The following is a 19,777-nucleotide window of genomic DNA, read 5'->3' on the forward strand; positions in this document are numbered from 1 at the left end:
ACCCGTTATACCGGCTGTGTTAAAAAACAAACAAAAAAAGAAAAATACACCACAGCCGGTTTGCTTGCACCCCGCAATCAAATGAATCGGTTTTCCCATCATGCCGTAACGGCTTTCTATTTCACACTCAAAGCTTTATTTTTGACAACCAAATGTTATTTTCATCATGTACTGTATGTTTTGATGCTTTATGTATTTATACGTTCTATTTATTTATTTGGTTAAAGATTTTATATTCCATTTCATAATTTAAATTTGATGCCAAAATGCTCTCTGTAGGCATAGTGTAAACTTGCACTGATGTAATTTGTGTCTATTTATTAATTACTAACATATTTATATATGTGTTTGTTAAGCTACTTGGTTAATGAAGGAGTGCAAAACCTCCCCATAGTTGCTCTTTCGGTGTTCGATGTGCCACTCTCTGACGTAGGACGTGGTAGACGTTGCCATGCTGCAGCCCAACGGTCAAATCAAAATATCATAGTTTTTAGCACAGCTCCAGAAAATGCTGCGTGCTCCAGAAATGGGTTGGTTCTACGCCACTTGAATTAACTTTTTCTGAGAAAATCATCAGGTATTTCTATTAAACTAGAAAGCAAGAAAAACACGTCCAAATTAATTTTCTGCCAGTGAAAAGCCAATAATATATCCAGACTGAACTTCTCTCCAGTGACGGAAGCGGTCTGTTTTTAAACACTAAAATCTTAAATCTTTTTAAGTCGTCACTGTGAAATCACCTGATTTTGCCTTACATGAGTATTCTACTGTTCTACTTAAGTGTCTAATGTGACAACGTATTTTCGTAACTTATTGTAACATTTTCTTGTATTTGAGAGGAACTTAACTTTTGGTCAGTGATATTTGTGGTTATGTTGTGTAAGATTTGACAAATCAATGTACTGTATTTTGTATCGGTACAGTTTATAGCCAAATTGTTGATGTTTTTTAAAGTGGGGCTAAAAACGACAAAAAAAAACAAAAAAAAAATCAAAGGATGGGTTTGAAGTATTTGAGAAGGAGTGCAATTATGGGGAGGCTTTTTGCTCCTTAACAGGGAAGCTCTAACAAAAATGCTAATGACCTTTGCCACTGAGGCCATCAATAACAAAAGTACCTTACAAAATAGTTTAGGGGATTTAATGGCCGATTGTATCGACCATTAAACCGTATTGAAGCGTCCAAATGGTTGTTGACACTACCTTGCCATTTCAGAGTTTATGAATATAAGTATTTTTTTTTTATTGTAGAACGTCTGTTTACTCCATTTAGTAAACTGGATGCATAAAGGCTCCGTTTAAGAAAGAATATATGTATTTATATATTTAGTATTGTATGTGATCGGCCCCGTTCCATTCAGTGTTACAAACAACAACTGGGAAAAAATGTTTACACAATGTTTCATCTGAAAATGTACATATTGATATCATCTCTAACTGCAGCCACGACACAATCTGTTTTGTCAAAACGTGCAGAACAAATTGTGTCAAATTTTAAAATTCACTTCAGATTACAATCTGCGTTGGCTTTTTGTCAGAGTTTCCCTGAGAGGTGTGTGTTTGAGTGTGTGTGAGTGTGTGTGAGAGACTGTGGGATCATGTTTAGTATATTGTAATGTTCATGTACAGATGTGCTAATCATTTACTCACCTAAAGCGCTGTTGGGAAGGTTTTCCACCCCCCCCCCCCCTTCCCGAAAAGGAATCACATTTGGTTTACTGCACACCTCTACAGTTGTACAATTTGTTTCAGTTGAAGTGTTTATTGTCTGCTGTAATCCTCCCATCAAATGTTTTGTTTGCCTCGACAGATCTGTGGTTCCTATGCAAAACGAGTCAAAAAACGACCCTTAAAGGAAAAATCCACCTCTGATGTTTTATTGTTTAACACGTTACTGAAGCTGGATTTATTCTTCTGAAACGGTGTCGTAATGGAGGCCGAGGTTTTGTCCACAGCCTGGGCTGTTTTCTCTACATGTTACGTTGATAGTGAAGACAGCTTTGAGTAATTTGAATTAAAGGGTCACTATTTTCCTTCTCAATAAGACGACTACATATTGTGATTTAGGGAGGCCATTTACAGTAGTTAATATTTGACAAAAAATGTAAATTATTACTTCAACTAAACAATGAACATCCAGCTCAGTTATTTCCTCCTTTTCAGTCGATGGACACATTTCTAATTTCAAATTAAAATGAAAGAAAAACGTAAGCTCGACCAGTTTGAGTTTATGAGTGCAGGACATCCATCAAGGGTTGCAGTGGTGCTTTGACAATCAACGAGTGAAATCGTACGCTGAACTATGAATTTATTTCCACGCCAGAGAAGCATGAATCCAGCTTTACTTTGAAATGAAGTAACATGTTTAACATGCCATGTCTTCTACTTTTTAAGTTGGCAATTCTTTCACTCTAATCCTGAAAGAACTGACACCAAACCTGATTTACAGTCGATGTTTTAGATACATGTAGTTGCTTGAAGTATCCGGACGATTGCCAAAAGAAGAAAAATAATGAACCACTAAAAAAGGTCCAGAAAAGCATGACACTTTACCAGTTTTTATTTATCTTAAGTTGGATTTTTCCTTTAAGTCACTGATACAAATGTATATTTATTCCTGAAGAAAAAAAAAATTGTGCATTGTGTTTTAGCCAAACTGATGCCAGTGATTTTGAGCTTTCCTGTCACTTCCTTCCTGTCATCCTGCTGAATACTAGTCCTTCACACTGACCTTGTACATATACGCTATAGCTGAAACAAAATGCATGACTAACCTGACAGTCAAAACCTCTATGAAGGCCTTCTATATCTCCGCAGGTTTGATTTGTGTAACATAACGCTCTCACAGTCTAAAGGGATGCATGTATGGGTTTCTCCTGTGCAACAGTTAACTCGGTTTCCTGTTAAGTGACTCTGTTACCTCCATCTCTGTATAATGCTACTTCACGAATGATAAGAGAATGTATTTTCTGTGGCTGTGTCCTAGTTTTAGCCAAATGAGCTGACGTTCTGGAGTTCGTGGTCCCGTCACAGTCGGACTTCTCTCTCTCTCTGCTCTTCAGTCGTCTGTTTTTCTTCTCTGAGGAATCGGACTGTTGCCTGTTCCGCTCTCTCCCTCTCTCTCTTCCTCTTCCTACTGTAGCATCTCACCGCGTACGAGTATAAACGGCCGATTCTCGTACGGGCCCGGCCCCCTCCTCTCCGTCAGCACGACCTTTTGGCTTTCTTGGGGGGAAAATGGAACCAGGTTCTGTCTTGCAAGGATTTGCAGCTTGGCACGTGCACTGATCGTTTGCATTATGTGGACTTGAATCTGCTGCATTACGCAGTCAACTGCATGACATGATAGACACGTTGAGCTAATTCTCATCCCATGTTATGTACAGGAGTCTGATCTAGCTATGCTGAAGTGTGTTTTAAGGCATTCGATATGATTGTTTTATGTTGTTGCTGCCTATCATGTCAAGTTTTGGACTGGTGTAATTCCGTCTTTTTTTTTGTTTTCTGTTTTCATGCAATGTTTAGTCCACTAGTTGCTTCGCACTTTATTTGTGAGTTCCTGGCTTTTGAGCAGGGACTGTTCTGCCCCATGTGAATGCTGACTGTTTCCCTCCAGATGTATAATCCGGAGATATTTTCATGTCAAAGAAAAGATGAATTCTCTATTTTCCTTTGTAAACTATATTTTGGCTTGTCTTGTTTTTTTATCAGTGAAGATTTTAGGGGATGCAAAACTAGAAAGGGCTTACTCCAGTGCAGCTTATGCTCCCGTGTTGGAAAAGAACGGCACTCCGAATGTATTTCTTTGTTGGTCACCCCCCCCCACACATACGCATACCACCAGGCATGAAAAATCGCATCCAGTTTGAGCGAGTCACTGTTCTTGCAGTGACACCACATTGGCTTTAGGAGTTAGTTGCAACCTCAATAATACTCAAGTGAAGCAGTCTTCATCTTGACTCTGACCACACATGCTACCAGAGTACCGTACGGTGCTGCAACACAGTCTAGTGAAATTGGCTGGAACTCTTAAAATGCAGGTTACATGTTTTTAGACAGAAAGAAGAATGAAAACTTGTCAAACAACTCTTCTGCCGTACGCCATGCTTTATCTGCCAAGTTAGATGAAGCATGTTGTGCTGGAGAAGAGTTGTTAAGACACTAAAGCTCACACTGGTCTGCACCTGCATGGCGACATGTGTGACAAAGGTATTAGATGCCCTTTTTTAATTGGGTTTGCCAACGACAACACTGGTAAAGATTCGAGTTCAAGTTAGGCAGCTAATACACCTTTGATTAAAGTGAGGAAATAAAAAAAAAAACAAGGCAGTTAGTAGGGTGAAAAAGTCAACTTTGTTCTGCAGAGTTGAGGTCACCTGTTTGATACTTTCTTGGTGGGAAAACATTTACCTCTCACGTGTAGAGCATGAATTTGCATTTTGAGACTTTGCGCTAATTTCACAAATATTTGAGTCTGAAACACGGAAATATGGAACGCAAACTTTTTCAGGCTAATGAGTGAAAGCCGGAAGTCCATTTTCCAAACAGATAAGATGAACAAATCACCTCACCTATTTTTGTTTTGACTCGTCTGCTTGTTTCAGTCTGAGACACCACTTTGCTTGCATTACTTGTCAGCACAGCCGGTGTGTGTTTTAAAAAGCAGTGCCGCTGAATGTTGTCCCAAACTGAATCAGCAGACGAGTGTAGCTCGAACAGGAGTCCTGTGTTTAAAGGTGTCACTTAAGTCCCAGGATGAAAGGATGAAAGAGTTGTTGCTCGGTCTTTACTGCTTGTTCCCAGAGTGTTTTAGGTCTGACTAAAATCTCCCTTTAATAACACGGGGTTTTCTGAACGACTCTACAGGTCTCTCTGGAAACACAGTTTAAGTTCCACTTAAAGCTTATAGTGAGAATCGCATTATATCACTGTTGTCCTGTAAGTCGTAGTAAAAGATCTGTAGCTATTTATTTGTTGCCATGTGATTCTCCTTATGTGACCATTTGTTTATAAGATGAAAGAAAAATGTCAATTAAATTGAATGTGGAAGACAGATTTTCTCTGCACATAGTCTTGATTTGCAGAATATGCCGATTAAAAAAAAAAAGCAAAACTGTCCGATGTCATTTTACAACATCACAGCGTGTTGCTGTGGACGTGCATGGTGTTTCAATCCTGTTGTATATTGTCTTTGCTATCGTTTCTATTTTGTAATCTGTATTTCCAAATGCAAAATTTAAAAGATTATTTTGGATATGTGCATGCTTGTGAAATGTTCAGAATGTTGATTTCCACTAAAAACTGTTGAGTTTGAAAAAAGTCACGTCTGTTACTTAAAATCAAATGTTTGACCCTTTTTTTTTGGCAGTGTAGATATTGTTATGATACGACATCGCCATTAACACATTTCATTTATAGAGCGTTTCTCTGGATATTTAGAGACAAAAATATATTCCTCCCAGTCTTTTTTTTTTGCCATCTGACATGTTTACAACTACCTCTCAAATTAAATGTCATCATTGCTGATAAATTAATATTCTATAATCATTTATTAAAGAATCAGTATTTCTATTGAAGATGCAGCTGTGCAGCCATAGTACATTTTACATCACACTCTGCAGAGTTTAAATTCATCCAGATACTGCACGATTTACCAAAATCCACATTTATTCATTAGTGACAATGAATTCTTTGCAATAGTTCGTCTTTCAAATGTATACATGATTATTATTTTTTAATTATTAATGACAAAGTTCTGTTTGATAACAACTAAACAATTCAAACAATTTGTGTTATAATAATAATAATTATTATTATTATATAATAGTTTTTACTGCTGTGTGTCCTCTTCTGTAGGAGATTAAAGCCGATCAGTGTTTACTTCAGAACTGAGGAGATTTCAATCTCATGTGGTTGACTTTTTATAAATGTTTGCAAAGTGATGATTTTATTTCTGATCCCAGTTCTGTTTTGGAAAGTCTTCCCAGAATTCCCTGGTGCTCGTTTGTTGTCGTCAGACTGCCAGCTGGACCTGCTGAGCTCTGTAGGTGTCAAAGTCCTCAGGAAGAGTGTCTGCAGAGAAACAACAGGAAGTGAAATCACTGTTTAGTTGTCAACAAGAAGCGGGAAAATGTCTCTACTTTGCATTTACATTTGGCTTTTTCCGGCACATATAAAATGCTTTAACACACCCAAATTGATCAGAATGTGCTCTCAGTTTTTTGTTTAACACAGGAGTAAAATGTAGAGGCATGCTGACTAACCCTTCTTTAATCTTTTCATGCAATTTTTGTTATTTACAACTATGCAGCTCTGGAATAACTGAAGTTCCCTTAGCAGTTGTTCATTTGTTGAAAACACATTAATGCTTAGTTAAAATCTTCCTTCTTGTTTTATTTAGTACTTAAATGAGACTAATAACAGGGCCATTGAAAAATGAAAAATCAAAGGCATGTAGCTGTAAAGCAGAATGTAAGTGTAAAATTAAAAATATATTGTGGTCGAAGGAATGGAGAGCACTTCGACGCCCGACTCACCGTTGCAGCGGTAACGCAGGTTGGCCCAGATGATGTTCTCCTGGGAGAAGCAGAAGACTCCTAGTCGACCTCCTCTCATTGTGGCGTCTATGATGACGCCCGTGTCTGCCACCATTTGAGGACCCTCGTAGAAGCGGACTCTGCACAACAACAGAGAGCAAGTAACAACAAATGGATTCATGATTTGTAGGCTTGTTCATAAACAAGATGATTTAGAAGCAGCTGGAAGGTATATTTTTTCTCAAAGCCTTTGTGCTAAGCTAGGCTAAAGTGAATGCACAGAGATGAAATTTGCTTTTATATATATATATATATCTCATCTAACTTACTCCAAACAAGTCTTTTCCCTAAAGTCATCAGTACCTGATGTATCCGTCAGCGGGTCGATGCTGCAGGAACCAGCGGTACGAAGTCTTGTCCTTCCAGCCAACATTGCGAGCGTCTTTCCACAGAAGCTTGACCTGGTCACTTGTGTCACCAGTGTGCCACAGAGCGTTCCTCAGGTTTTCACCAGGACCCGTGTTGGACTTGACGGCCTTTTCAAAAAGATAAATAACAAGAAGTCTGAGTCCTTTGATTGCAGTAGATCAGTTGGCAGATCATGAATGTTTGTGTGTCTTTAAAACTTGTAATGCTTCAGGAAGAACTGAATATTGTTGACTTTAAACACACTTGCACTGAGGTAGTTTAGACATAAGCAGATACTGGTGTTTCAGCACCCCTTTTTGATAAGGCACCATATATAAAAGGTTTATAAGCTGTAACTGGCTATTATTGACTAATGCTTTACAGCCAGGTTGTGGGAAAAAAAACATGCTTTTCTTATTAGCTCTTTAATTCATTAACCTCTCTGGACTTTTGACCAGAATCCATTTATAAACATCTTATTAACGTTTACAACTGCAGACTTGACGGATTATTGAGAGAATAATTGCAGTGACTGATTTCTCTGATTGAGGTAAGTTGTTGAACAGTCCATTTGAGGGGTCTCCCCAATGAATTAGAGTTCAGTCTGCTGGCGGAGGATTTTTCACAACCTGGCAACCCAAAAGTTGTCGTTATAGTGGCTTACAACTGATCTATAAAGCATCTATAAATTATTTATTAGCCTTTAATTACAGCGTAGAAACCCTTAAATGCTATAAATGGTGCCTCATCATAAAGTGGTACCTGTCTTTCTTATAACTAAACTGATAAACAGTTGAATCAGTTTTTCTCTGTGGCAGAACGGTGGACTACCTTCAGTTGGATGCCTGGTTCTGCCACAGCCCTGAACGGGTTCGCCTGCCAGTAGATCTGTTCCACCTGCTTCCACATCACCACGTAGAAGCTGGAGCTGTCCTGGTACCCGAAGATAAATCCTGCGTAGTCGTCGTCCGTTACCGTGTTTACATGAAACGTCCCTTCAAAGTCCACGCCGCTGAAAGCAGTGTAACCTGGTGGAGACATGGTCTCACTCAGCTGTCACTGGGTGTCTTAACAAGTGCTGTTTTAAAGTACAATGTAGAATTTATTGAAACTTGGAACGCCATCTAAATTTGCCTCACTTACATTTTGCGTTTTGTCCTGATGTGTGGGAAAAGTCTTTACATGGAAAACCAGAGACGTTACACCCATTCTCCCCATCAAATAAACATTTGCGGCTTTCAAAAGATGGAGAACTCTAAAGCTAGAAAAAAGATTTACCCATAATACCCCTTTTTTTCCCTGCATTTGTGATTTAACTAAAACCATGTGTACCTTGCTTCTAATTTAGTACAAATATAGAGTAACTTCCTGAAATTGACAACATTAAAAACTCATATAAATCTAATAACAAGTTCCCTTCTTACAATGCTATAGCATTTACCTGACATTATTTTCTATATTTCATTTTCAAATGCCAAAACGAAGTGGGCCGCCCATTTAAAGTACATGCACTCAGGATACTGTAAAGCGCTTTAAGATTTCCCTTTAAATTGTTCGACATTTTGAGGAATGCACTTATTCACTTTCTTGCTGAGCGTTAGATGAGAATGTCATGTCTGTGCACTAAATATAAAGCTACGTCCAACAGCTGCTTAGATTTTGTTACCTTTTGGAGCTGAGTCCCCTTGTTTCCAGAGTATCTTAGAATCACATCTGCCTTTAATTTTCATCAGTGATGTGTCAACCAACTACAAGTCGTTCTCTTAGATACCCACAGGAAGGAAATGAGGGATATACATATATATATATATATATATATATATATATATATATATATATATATAGCAAATGGACCAGTGACATCATCATCTAATCACATTCATGTGTGTCAAGATATCCTTCAATTAAAAAACATTCATATAAATAGACCTACAAGTATAATTCAAAGGAGTCTTGCACAAACTTTCAATGAATAAGTCACAATAAAAACATCAAACACTCATCTTTTTGCTTTATATATCTCTCATTTCCTTCTCGTGGGTATTTGGGTGTTTGAACTATTCCTTTAGATAGCTGATATAATGCTCTTACCAACAGCCAAGCCAGGATCACTGTTCATAGTCTGGACAATCTCTCTTCCCTGTGGATTTAAGAGAAAGTTAATCAAACTGAAGTGAGAACTGAGAAGAAGTACATAACAAACAAAACAGGAACAAACACTTGACCTGGTTCAGCACCACCCAGTTGGGGTCGATCTGTGCGTCTCCCTCCGGATCTAAAACGACGGTCTGGTACTCCCTGAAGTCAGTGAGGGCGACCTCTGCGTTTTCTGGACAAACGTCGATGGTGTCGATGATGGTGTCGTTGTCGAAATCCCTCTCGCACACATTACCCACACCATCACCTGAGAAGAAAAGGAGTGTCTTAAGAGCAAAACCGTGTCTTTATTTGTTCATTTCACCAGACGTATGAGAAACTTTAATAATTTCTACAGTAATAAGTCAGTGGCATTACTCACCATTAGAGTCCTCCTGCAGAGGGTTGGGGATCAGGCGGCAGTTGTCAGGACCAGGTGGCAGCAGGTCTGGGATGCCGTCATTATCGTCGTCATCATCACACTCGTCTCCCTGGCCGTCCTTGTCGGTGTCCAGCTGGGAGCTGTTGATGACAGCTGGACAGTTGTCCCGAGAGTCCTGGTGACCGTCTCCGTCACTGGACGAGAGAGAGACTTTTACTGGCACTTGCAGATTTTTGGGCTCCAGTACACTCATTACACAGATCATTAAAAATGAATGATGTGATTGATGAGGTCACACAGTACCTGTCCTTGTTGGTGTCACAGGGGTCTCCAATCAAGTCGTTGTCCGCATCTGTCTGAGAGGGATGAAATTAATTATTGTTAGTATGAAATGAAGTCTGTATGACACAACATGTAGTAGCTGCAAAGTGACACATTTCTGTTGCTGAATTTTAAGCTTTTGTCCAGTCGGTTTTTTTTTTTGTGATAACTCAAAAAAATGATTTGCTTTTTGCTCTTTAAGGTCCTGATAAAATACTTTCTGAATCAGCTCATTACTACGAGGGATGAGGTCCTTCATGAACACAACCTTTTTTTGCCAAAGCTACAACAGAGATTTCTGTATGTGTGTGAATCAAAATGTGGAATTGTTTGCGTGTTACTGTCAGTCAAATCTGAACAAACCAGACCCACAGTCCAGGTGAAGCAGATTAGTTTAGTTTCAAACTTGATTTGAACTGTGATTGTTGTGTATGTAGTCATGAAATCTGATAATTTGATATTTGAAAGATTTGTTGATGAAATTTTTAGGGGCTTTAATTCCTCTTCGCTTAAGTTTTTGCTAAATTTGCAACCTTCCACTTAACTCTGCATATCCTATTTGTGCCGTATTCATTTGTTTTAGTCTGTCTGAAGAGTTAAACCTGTATGTACTTTATCTTCATCTCACCAGACTTACCAATCAAATGAACTCAAACACATATTATTGATTTAGAGGCGACACGTGTTGATGAGTAGTTTGTAAAAGAGATTTCTGACCTGGTCAGGGTTTGGGACATAAGGACAGCTGTCGCAAGCGTCTCCCACTTTGTCGCCGTCACGATCTTTCTGGTCAGCGTTGGGAACCCTTTTGCAGTTATCCAGGTAATTGGGGATTCCTGAGATTAAAGTGGGCATCAGTGAATGTTCAAGTTCTCATCTTCAGCTCTGGTATTTGTTTTTGATATATAGCCTTAATTTAGTTGTATGTGCTGTATGGGTCAAAGAACTACACAATCATAAGTCATATTAAGTGTTTACAGTGGTACAATAAATCAAATGCAGCATTAAATTTACTTTTATCCACTTTGAAATTGATTAGTTGTTCATAACTCAAAACATCAATACTTAATACTTAAAAAAGTCTGTACTGAAGTGACAGTGTATAGAAAATATGTAGAATACTCACCATCACCATCAATGTCTTCATCACATTCATCACCATATTTGTCTACGTCTGTGTCTTTCTGGTCGTTGTTTTTGACGGCGCGGCAGTTGTCGCAGGCGTCGCCAAAGTCGTCCTCATCAATGTTCCTCTGGTCCACATTGGGCACCAACACGCAGTTATCCTGTAAAGACGCTATTTTAGCCTCAGTGATGGTAAAGACATAGATGCACACAAGCTTTTTAAAAATTTTTATTTCCTATTACTGTCTTTTATGCATGAACCTGTGTGTTGAGGATCCCGTCCCCGTCTGCATCCTCATCGCAAGCGTCTCCCATTCCATCACCGTCTGCATCTTCTTGACCAGAGTTGGGCACAGTGAGACAATTATCCTATAAAGACAAACTCACTATTAGAGTAGACGACAAGAGGGGAAACTATCCAGATTCAAAACAGGTAATAACAGTGTTTGATATACAGTGTTATTGATCAGTCTCTCCTACCATGAAGAACATCAATTCAAAAACTGCTCCAACTAAACAGAGTAAGTTTCAGTTTTGAATTATTGTATCCCATGATGGTGATGTCATTATCTGTGTCTGTATCTGTTCAACCAACAAAATGATCTGTCTCTGTCTCTGTATTTGGATAGAAGACAGAAAGTGGGCATGGTTTACATTCAATTGGTCAAATGTTGTATCTTCTAACCTGATATTCATTGGCAATACAATTGTTGTGCCTTCAAAGCATCAAATTGATTTAATTTTGGCATATTATTAATGTTGAAATATATTTCCACATCCTCATACTCTCTCTCTTTCTATTATTTCTTTACGAATAATAACGAGCAACTTTGAGAAGAAGAAATGTTTCCATTGCATTATTTGTGCTTTCCCAAATGGGAATCGGATTTGGGTACATCCATAGTTTCTAATAAAAGACTTTCTAATAAAAGATAACTTTATGTACTCTACAAAGGTACAATTTCTCACCAGGTATCACAATATATAATATATATATTACCACATCTACAATGTGAATATTCTATTCTTTGCAGATGACTAAATCGTGATAGTTTATATTAACGACTGTTTTTGTGTCACTAATTTTCAAAGATTTCTCACGGACATAAAAGAGACTCACCTTGTTACAGTTCTTTTCAGGACAGTCCAGTTTTTCATCGGGGAAACCATCGATGTCAATATCAGGCCCGCAGAGGTAGCCGTTTCCAGCCCATCCGACTCCACACTGTGAGGATGGATGAAGTTTTACGTGTTGTACAGACTGTTTTCATTGGCCCTGTTATGTACTGCATACATTACCTTAAGTGATCAAACAGATCTTGATATCAGAACATCTGGTTTCTCAAAGTTATACATTTCAAAGAGTTGGGTCATAAATGTTTAAACTACTTCATGATGTTTTTAGCAGCTTTGTACAAACTCTATAACTTCTATATTTAAAGTTGTACCTGACTCTCATTTAGAAGAACTTCAAATAAGTGTGGCAGTAAATTAAGTATAATTGTCCCCATTTTACACAAGCAAATGATCGTAAAGGGTCAAAGACAGAGTACTGTTACAAAAGATACTCCTGTTATACACATGATTTATTATGATAAAGACGAACTTTCTTTAAAGCTGTTACTCTGAGATGTTTATGTAAAAGTACACACTGAATCAAGACTTAGATAAGTGGATAATGAAGATCTTCACACTTTACGATCATAAAACATTTAAATCCCTCACTCCCACTGGAAAAGTGTAGCGAAACTGCCCACTTTTGCTTTGACAAATATAAACTCAGAACAAGAAGTAGAAAGTTTATTGTATTCACCTGACACTCGATTGCACCCTCTCGATGGACGATGCACTCGGCGCTGGCATGGCAGGGGTTGGGTTGGCCATTCCCACAGGCTCTCTCCGGCTTACAGCCTCGTCGCTGATCCCCAACATAGCCCGTCTTACAGGGACCGCACCTGAACGAGCCCTGATGACACACAGAGGAAACTGACCCATCATATCACTGATCCTGCTCATATATTAGTATTCTTGTGGAAACATAGACGTTGCAGGGCTATGGTCAAAGCCTGTGTTTTTGTCAGCTGCATTTTCAAAACATGAGAGTGGCATGGATGGATGATACGAGTTCATCCTGTGTCTCTGCTTGTAATATTTGTTCTGTTGCAGCACAATAATTACTAATAACACGCAGCATGACACAGTGTGACATGCAATTAACCTGCGAGGTTGCTGTTGCTGGGGCCTTAAAGGGCACTGAGGCCAGAAGGGATAAAGGTAAATTCTAAGATGTAATGTAACAGTAGCGAAAGTACACAAGAGTAATAAAATCGAAAGAAGCAAACTGACTCAGTTATACAGAAATATCTATGTAAAGTTAGCCAACATTAGCAATCATAAGCTAGCGGCCATACCAGACCAAGTAAGGCCATAGTAACAAAGTCTAACTTTAAGCTGTGTTTTTGTTAATTTACACCTGTCTTTATTCCTGAGAGCTCATGGAGAATTGACATTCCCTCTGCTGAGTTTGTATTTTCAGCATTCTTCTGTGGATGTATGGGCTCTGGGTTACTTCTGTATATAAGCAGCAGATTTCCCTCAAACATGACCGTCAGTAATTTGATTCCTCGTGTTTATACTCACAGGGGTGTTCATGCAGACAGAGTTCACCACACAGCCTCCATTGTTGGAGCCTTCACACTCGTTGATATCTTTGCACACCTTGACAGGACAAACAGGCAGAAAGAACAGTCATTAACTTCAGTGTGCGTCCACATCATGACCGGAATAAGAAACAAATGAAGTGCAGCAGAGTGAAGAGACGGTCCTGTATTGAGGTGGTGCTGAAACAGACCAGTGCACGCTGTTTGACACACTGCATGTACAGGAGAGAGTGAGGAGGTGCTGCTGATGTAGAAAGGAGGTGGTGAGAAGACAAACATGTTGAGGTGCAGAGGGGAGGGTTTCTTAAAATGAAATCTATCAACAATCTCAAAACAATCTCAGTTAATTCAGCATCTTGACACTTTTCACAGTTAATTGGTCAAAGGTTGCTTAGCAGTTACTGCAGGTGACTAATCAGTCTTAATCTTCAATGTCAGACCTCGTTTTTTCATATGATATTGATATAATTATGTTGTAATAGTTCATTTCAAATGTGTTATACAATACTAGTAATAGAACTACTACCACTGCCAGTATTACTACTACAACTGAAATAATAACATTCATTTATTATCTGTGTATAAATTATACTAAACTCAAGGTTCACTTACTGGCTTTAGCTTAAGAAGGTGGTAGGACATGGTGAAAAGGCTGGTAAGTGAACCTTGAATTTAGACTATTTTATCACAGATATGTGTTCCCACTGTCAAACTGAATCTCCACACTTTGTTTTCTTATTTTGTTGTAGTGATAGTGGACAAAATAACAAAGTGGTTAAGAGGAACAGAACAGTGTTTGTGTGTGTTCACGGCGCTGACCTGTTTGTTGGCGGTGGCGTAGGCGAGGCCGACACCCTGGACCTGGGGGCCGGTGTACCCAGCAGGACAGGAACCACAGCGGAAACCCGGGGAAGTGTTTATGCAGCGCACGCCCATGTGACACGGCATCACAGTACACTGCAGACAGCAAAGACACAGAAACACACATCAAGATGCTGATCTTATTAAATAATGGTATTAAAGAGCCCGTACACCCACACACTCATCATCACTTATTCATGCTGATTAAATCTCAGGTTCAAGTTGGGCGGAACTATGCTGGTAATTACGTGACATCACTAAACTACATGAACCAATAAGAATGAAAGACATGTAACTCTCCCATCCTAACAGGTGCAACAAACCTGATAGGAGGGTTTTGTACACACCCATGGGTGAAAAGTCACTTGTACTGTTGAACCCACTGGGAATCAAGATATAGCTATGCAGCTTTATTGAATGTTCTGCTGCAGATTAAACTACCCAAATAGTTGAAATGAGTACAACCATAAACATACAGAAGTAAAATGCAACATACACATTAATGCAGCAGTAATATTCATACATGATAGTAAAACACTGACAGGAACTATTATGTTGTAAACTGTCATATCTCTGCGTACCTCATCCACATCAGTGCAGTGGGTCCCGTTGCCCTCCATGCCGTCAGGACAGGGTCCACACTTTATACCCTGAGGTGTCTCCTTACACTTCACCCCTGGGTGGCAGGGGTTGGGCACACAGGAGGGACGAGGCTGCATTCCTCCCATCCCTGAGGAGAGAGAAGGTCAACTATCCTCTGTCTCAGCACATTGAAGTATCTTTTAACACAGTTTGTTCTGCTGACTTATGTACAGCATATCATCGCATCCAATTTGTTGTGACGGATTCTGTAGTATATTGGCTTTATATGAGGATATGAAACTTATAAACATATATAAATATTGTTGTTTCTCAGTATTACTCTTATGTACAGGTTCCTATGCCAGTTTTAAAAACTTTGGGAAAAGAGTATCAGTTGAAGAACTGTGTTGAAAGGTACGAAAATTAGCTGTCAAAGCTCCAAATTCAATAGAAAAATGTCTTGAGAAAACATTGAATATTAAAATAGAAAAATGTGTGTGTTGTGAAAACAATTGTGTAAGTAAAGCACTAAAAAAACTCACCACAGGCTTCACACTCCATCACTGTGTTCTTCAGGAATACGATCTCTTTTATCTGGAAAACACAATCAATCAGTTGCTCAGTTTTTTGTCTCGAGCTGATCAAACTGAATCTAATCAGCCTTCCAGGTTTATTAAATGGACGTCTGCTCACTACTGAAAGAGCTGCTGACATATGAGTTAAATTTATTTTATATTAGGCTATTTACCTACATAAAAAGCAGGATTTATTGGGACTTAATAATCGGTTCAGTTACACAAAATGTAGAACATCATCATTATTATGAATAGATGCATATTAATGTCATTCTTGATGTCAACATTTTAAAGTGTTTTTTAACCTGTTGTTTCAGAAGCTCTTTAATCTCAGCCAGTGCGAGGTTCGTCATTTTAATCTGACTGATAATTTCTCCATCTGAAAAGAAAAAAATAATCATTACAACCATTTCAAGAGATACGCAACAGAACAACAGGTACTATAACCAGCTGATTTACACTCTTAGTGACAGAGTCCACACATACACCAGGTTTTAGCTGTGAACTCTGGTTAAGTAAAGTATAAGACAAATTAGCTTCAACATTTACTTAAAATTAAAAAAGTAAAAGCACTCATTCTGGCCCATTTCATAATAATATATGTTATTGTATTGTAATTATTGATGCATTGATATGTACATTACTTTAATGTTGAAGCTGGTAAAGGTAGAACTCATTTTAATTACTTTACATACTGCTGATTAGCTTGTGCATTTCACCAAGGGATCAATTAAGTCACCTTTATCCATAAAAATACATCATAATTTATTTGTTGATTATATTTTGTATTATTAATCTGAATCTGCAAAGTAACTAAAGGCATCAAATAAATGTATTGGAGTAAAAAGCATAATGTTTACCTCTGAATTGGAGTGGAGTAGAACTATAAAGTAGCAGAAAATGGAAATAGTACTTGAGTAAATGTATTTAGTTACTTTCCACCACTGCCATTAACTGCAGGCTGGTGTGGCTGCTGGTTTCAATGAGTAAAATTAACAATGCTAAAACATTTTAGGATAACTAAATTGTGAAGTAAAGTGGTCTGAATGACAAATGCAGAAATACAACCTGGAGAAGAAGGAGCTGCATCAGAGGCACTGATGAAGGCCCAGATAATATTGTATTGAGTGTGTGTGTTTGTGTGTGTACAACATGCAGAGGCACATATGTAAGTAAGACACATGTCTTTGTACCTCATCTTCAGTCTTCCTGGCTGAACATCAGGGACCAGAAGCAAATATGGACATGTACAACACACGTCCTCCTGTACAACACACATGTCCTCCTGTACAACATGATCCACTGCCTGTCAGATACCAAGTCTAATACCTGATGTTCCTCAGTCACCACAGGCCTCATTTGTATCCACTACCCACGCATTCACTGGAGTCAGAGATGTGTTTTATTGCATCTGCAAAATTGATTTTCCAGATATGGATCTATTAGTCTGGATTTCTGTGCAGATTGTCCTCTTTCAAACATCTGTCAACTATTCAACAATAACTGTCCAACAGCGTGGAAAAAAAACTATGTAGCTTTTGAAATAAGAAATAAAACAATCCTCCTCTTAGAAAAAGTTTGATTCAAAAACAATAAAACACACAGTTACTCAAATCAACACACTCTGGAGTTTGGTCTGGTGTGACCACCTGGTTATGGTGGCTAATGTTAGCCAACTTAATTGTTGTGTAACTGACATTACTAAGTCAGTGTATTGACTTTATGACGTTTTAACAAGTTACAGATTTCAATGGTTTTATTCCAAAAGTAAAACAAGCAACGGACTCAAGAGAATCTTCAAAAATGAAGGAAAATTCAGTGTAGCTGAGTCCGAAATCACTCCCTATTTACTACATAGTGCTCTGCATTTACTGTCCGCCATTTTATTTGAGGCTCAGTGAGTAAATCTATCCACTGTGTAGTGGCCTCCAAAATTCCCACAATGGAAAGAAAAAGGTAGCGCCATGGCAAGGACACTGCTTTCTGCTATGAATCCCACAATGCAATGTGTCACATTTAATAAATGTGAAAATGACCATTGTGCAACTCAACATCTGTCAGAGATGATGACATGACAACATGATTTAATGTGCTGCTTGTACTAATTGACCCAAAGACCCCCACCCACTTCAACCACCACCCCTTCCCCCAGAGGAGCCATACAAGGGGCAGAAGTCTCCTGAGCGTGAAGCGCAGGAAATGTGGTCTTCCCATCAGTAGCGACTCTGTTTACTGAATGGATTCCACAGCAGAAAGAAAATATACTGGAAGTAAATCACTCTCGCTGCTAATAGAAATGTAAACGAGGCAACAGAAAGCTCACAGGGATTGATTTTCCTCATTGTGTGCAAGAACGGTTATGTAGTCAGAAAAGCTTTGCACAGAAACAGGTTATATACGTATTTGAATTATGAAATACTGATGAAAAGAGAGGAACATTAAAGTAAACAAATACATTTTCTCAAAAAGAAAATCCTAATTCAAGGATCTTTCGTACATCTGTAACATTCATTTTCATCCATTTTAGACATTTTGCTTTGCTGTTTCTCTTTTTTCACAAATTCTATACTATATAGTATATATATGCTATAATATACTGGACTGAATAACAGTTGTCAATTTACATCCATGCAGTTGTATTTAGAATGTTTCATAATTCATATTAATCAATGTAAATTTATGCTACTTTTCTACTCTTGAATGGGAGCACCTGTAACTGTGTAATTTCCCCCCAGGGATCAATAAAGTATTTCTGATCCTGATTCTGTTTCTGATGTAAACAGTGGGGAATGCCAGTGGCAACTTCGTTCATCAATGCTTCTCTGGCAAACATCTAACTAAGAAAGATCTGCCAAGTTTCATCTTGTTGTTTCCCACCTATATAATATAAAACATGTTCTCACCTCTCTGTCCTGCTGCAGTGTGTCCTCCCATGCAGAGCGCACAGGTCAGCACCAGAAACCCCAGCATGGTTCAATCTGCTGTTCAGGTACAGCGGCAGTGGCGTCTCTTCTCTCTCTTCTGCCTTCAGCTCAGACTCAGCACTCCTCCTGCAAACCTGGTTCAGTCTTTTCTCCCCTTGCTTTGGTTTTTATACCCCCCACTCCCTCCACCTCCCCCTCCCTGGCTTTCATCCCCGTCCGTTCCCCTAAAACTCCTCTGCAAACCATTATTTGGGGAAGTCCAAGAAACGGGGATAATAGTTTGATTGCACAACACATTACACCCCCACATATAACACATGCATCAACTCTGTGTTTTCTGTTTAAATGATTCATTTTGGCCTTAACTTTACACCAAAAGCACAATATGGTTGGTTGGTGTCCAAGTTAGAAAGCTTCATTTTTTAAATATTTTTTATGTCACTTGGTTGTTTTATTGGCTCACTAAGTTCAATAAGCTCTTCAGATGTCCATCTGGCTGATTCATTTGTTGTTCAGTTGGTTCTTGGAAACTATAATCTGGTCTGTTTTAACATTTGACCAACATGTATGAATTTTGAATATTCAGGAGGTTCAAAAAGTCTCTTTTTAACTTCATCAGTGTCATCTTCATCTTCATACCTAAACTGCAGGAGAATTTATGTCTCCATACACACTGGAAAGATTAGTTCAAGTATTAAATAATTAGTAAAAGACTATTTTGAGAAGAAATTCAACAACTTAAGAATGAACCTTTATGTGCTTTGTTTTTTGAGAATGTTAGTTATTTGCTTCAACATGTGACCCATTTATTTTAAACACATTGTAAACTTTGTGTTTGATGTGCTGCATTACAGAGTAAGTTGTTTCTGCAAGCCAGTTAGCAGTCACACAGTCACATTAGCTAATTATCAGTGAAACTCGCTTCACAAAAGGTTTACAAAGGTACAATGTTTCCTGTTCAGTCGCCTCTGACATCTGAATGAAGTAAGAAAGAAACAGCACAACTCAGTTTTTACGTAAAATCAGAAAACAAAAAACAAAAGCTTCAGATCCAGTCTGGATTTTACAGCAAACCCATGTTTACTGGTTCATGATTACAAATACATTAAATTTTTTACTGTGTGTGTGTGTGTGTGTGTGTGTGTGTGTGTGTGTGTCAGTAATGGGCTCAGCAGATGTTGGTTACATTCCTGGCAGTGAAGGTTTTGGGGTTTTTGGTCCAGATCACCTTGATAAGCTCTCACCACCTCCACTCTCGCCAACTCGCT

The 19,777-nt window shown here is 38.5% G+C and overlaps 1 protein-coding gene across 1 annotated transcript; it reads right to left on the bottom strand.

The window, feature by feature from the left end:
* Positions 1-5,871: 5,871 nt before the first annotated feature.
* comp (cartilage oligomeric matrix protein) lies at positions 5,872-18,555 on the bottom strand. The gene is made up of 19 exons (XM_070908702.1): positions 18,489-18,555; positions 15,891-15,964; positions 15,553-15,604; positions 15,010-15,158; positions 14,387-14,524; positions 13,548-13,625; positions 12,721-12,873; positions 12,028-12,132; positions 11,169-11,276; positions 10,909-11,068; positions 10,500-10,618; positions 9,765-9,817; positions 9,462-9,655; positions 9,169-9,347; positions 9,035-9,083; positions 7,775-7,971; positions 6,899-7,071; positions 6,536-6,675; positions 5,872-6,071 (listed from the first exon to the last, which is right to left on the bottom strand). Exons 1-19 carry the CDS (start codon positions 18,553-18,555, stop codon positions 6,013-6,015), a joined length of 2,247 nt encoding a protein of 748 aa, XP_070764803.1. The 3' UTR covers positions 5,872-6,012.
* Between the last annotated feature and the right edge of the window lie 1,222 nt (positions 18,556-19,777).

This window comes from Enoplosus armatus, chromosome 7 (assembly GCF_043641665.1).
Source record: "Enoplosus armatus isolate fEnoArm2 chromosome 7, fEnoArm2.hap1, whole genome shotgun sequence".
NCBI classification, from domain to species: domain Eukaryota; kingdom Metazoa; phylum Chordata; class Actinopteri; order Centrarchiformes; family Enoplosidae; genus Enoplosus; species Enoplosus armatus.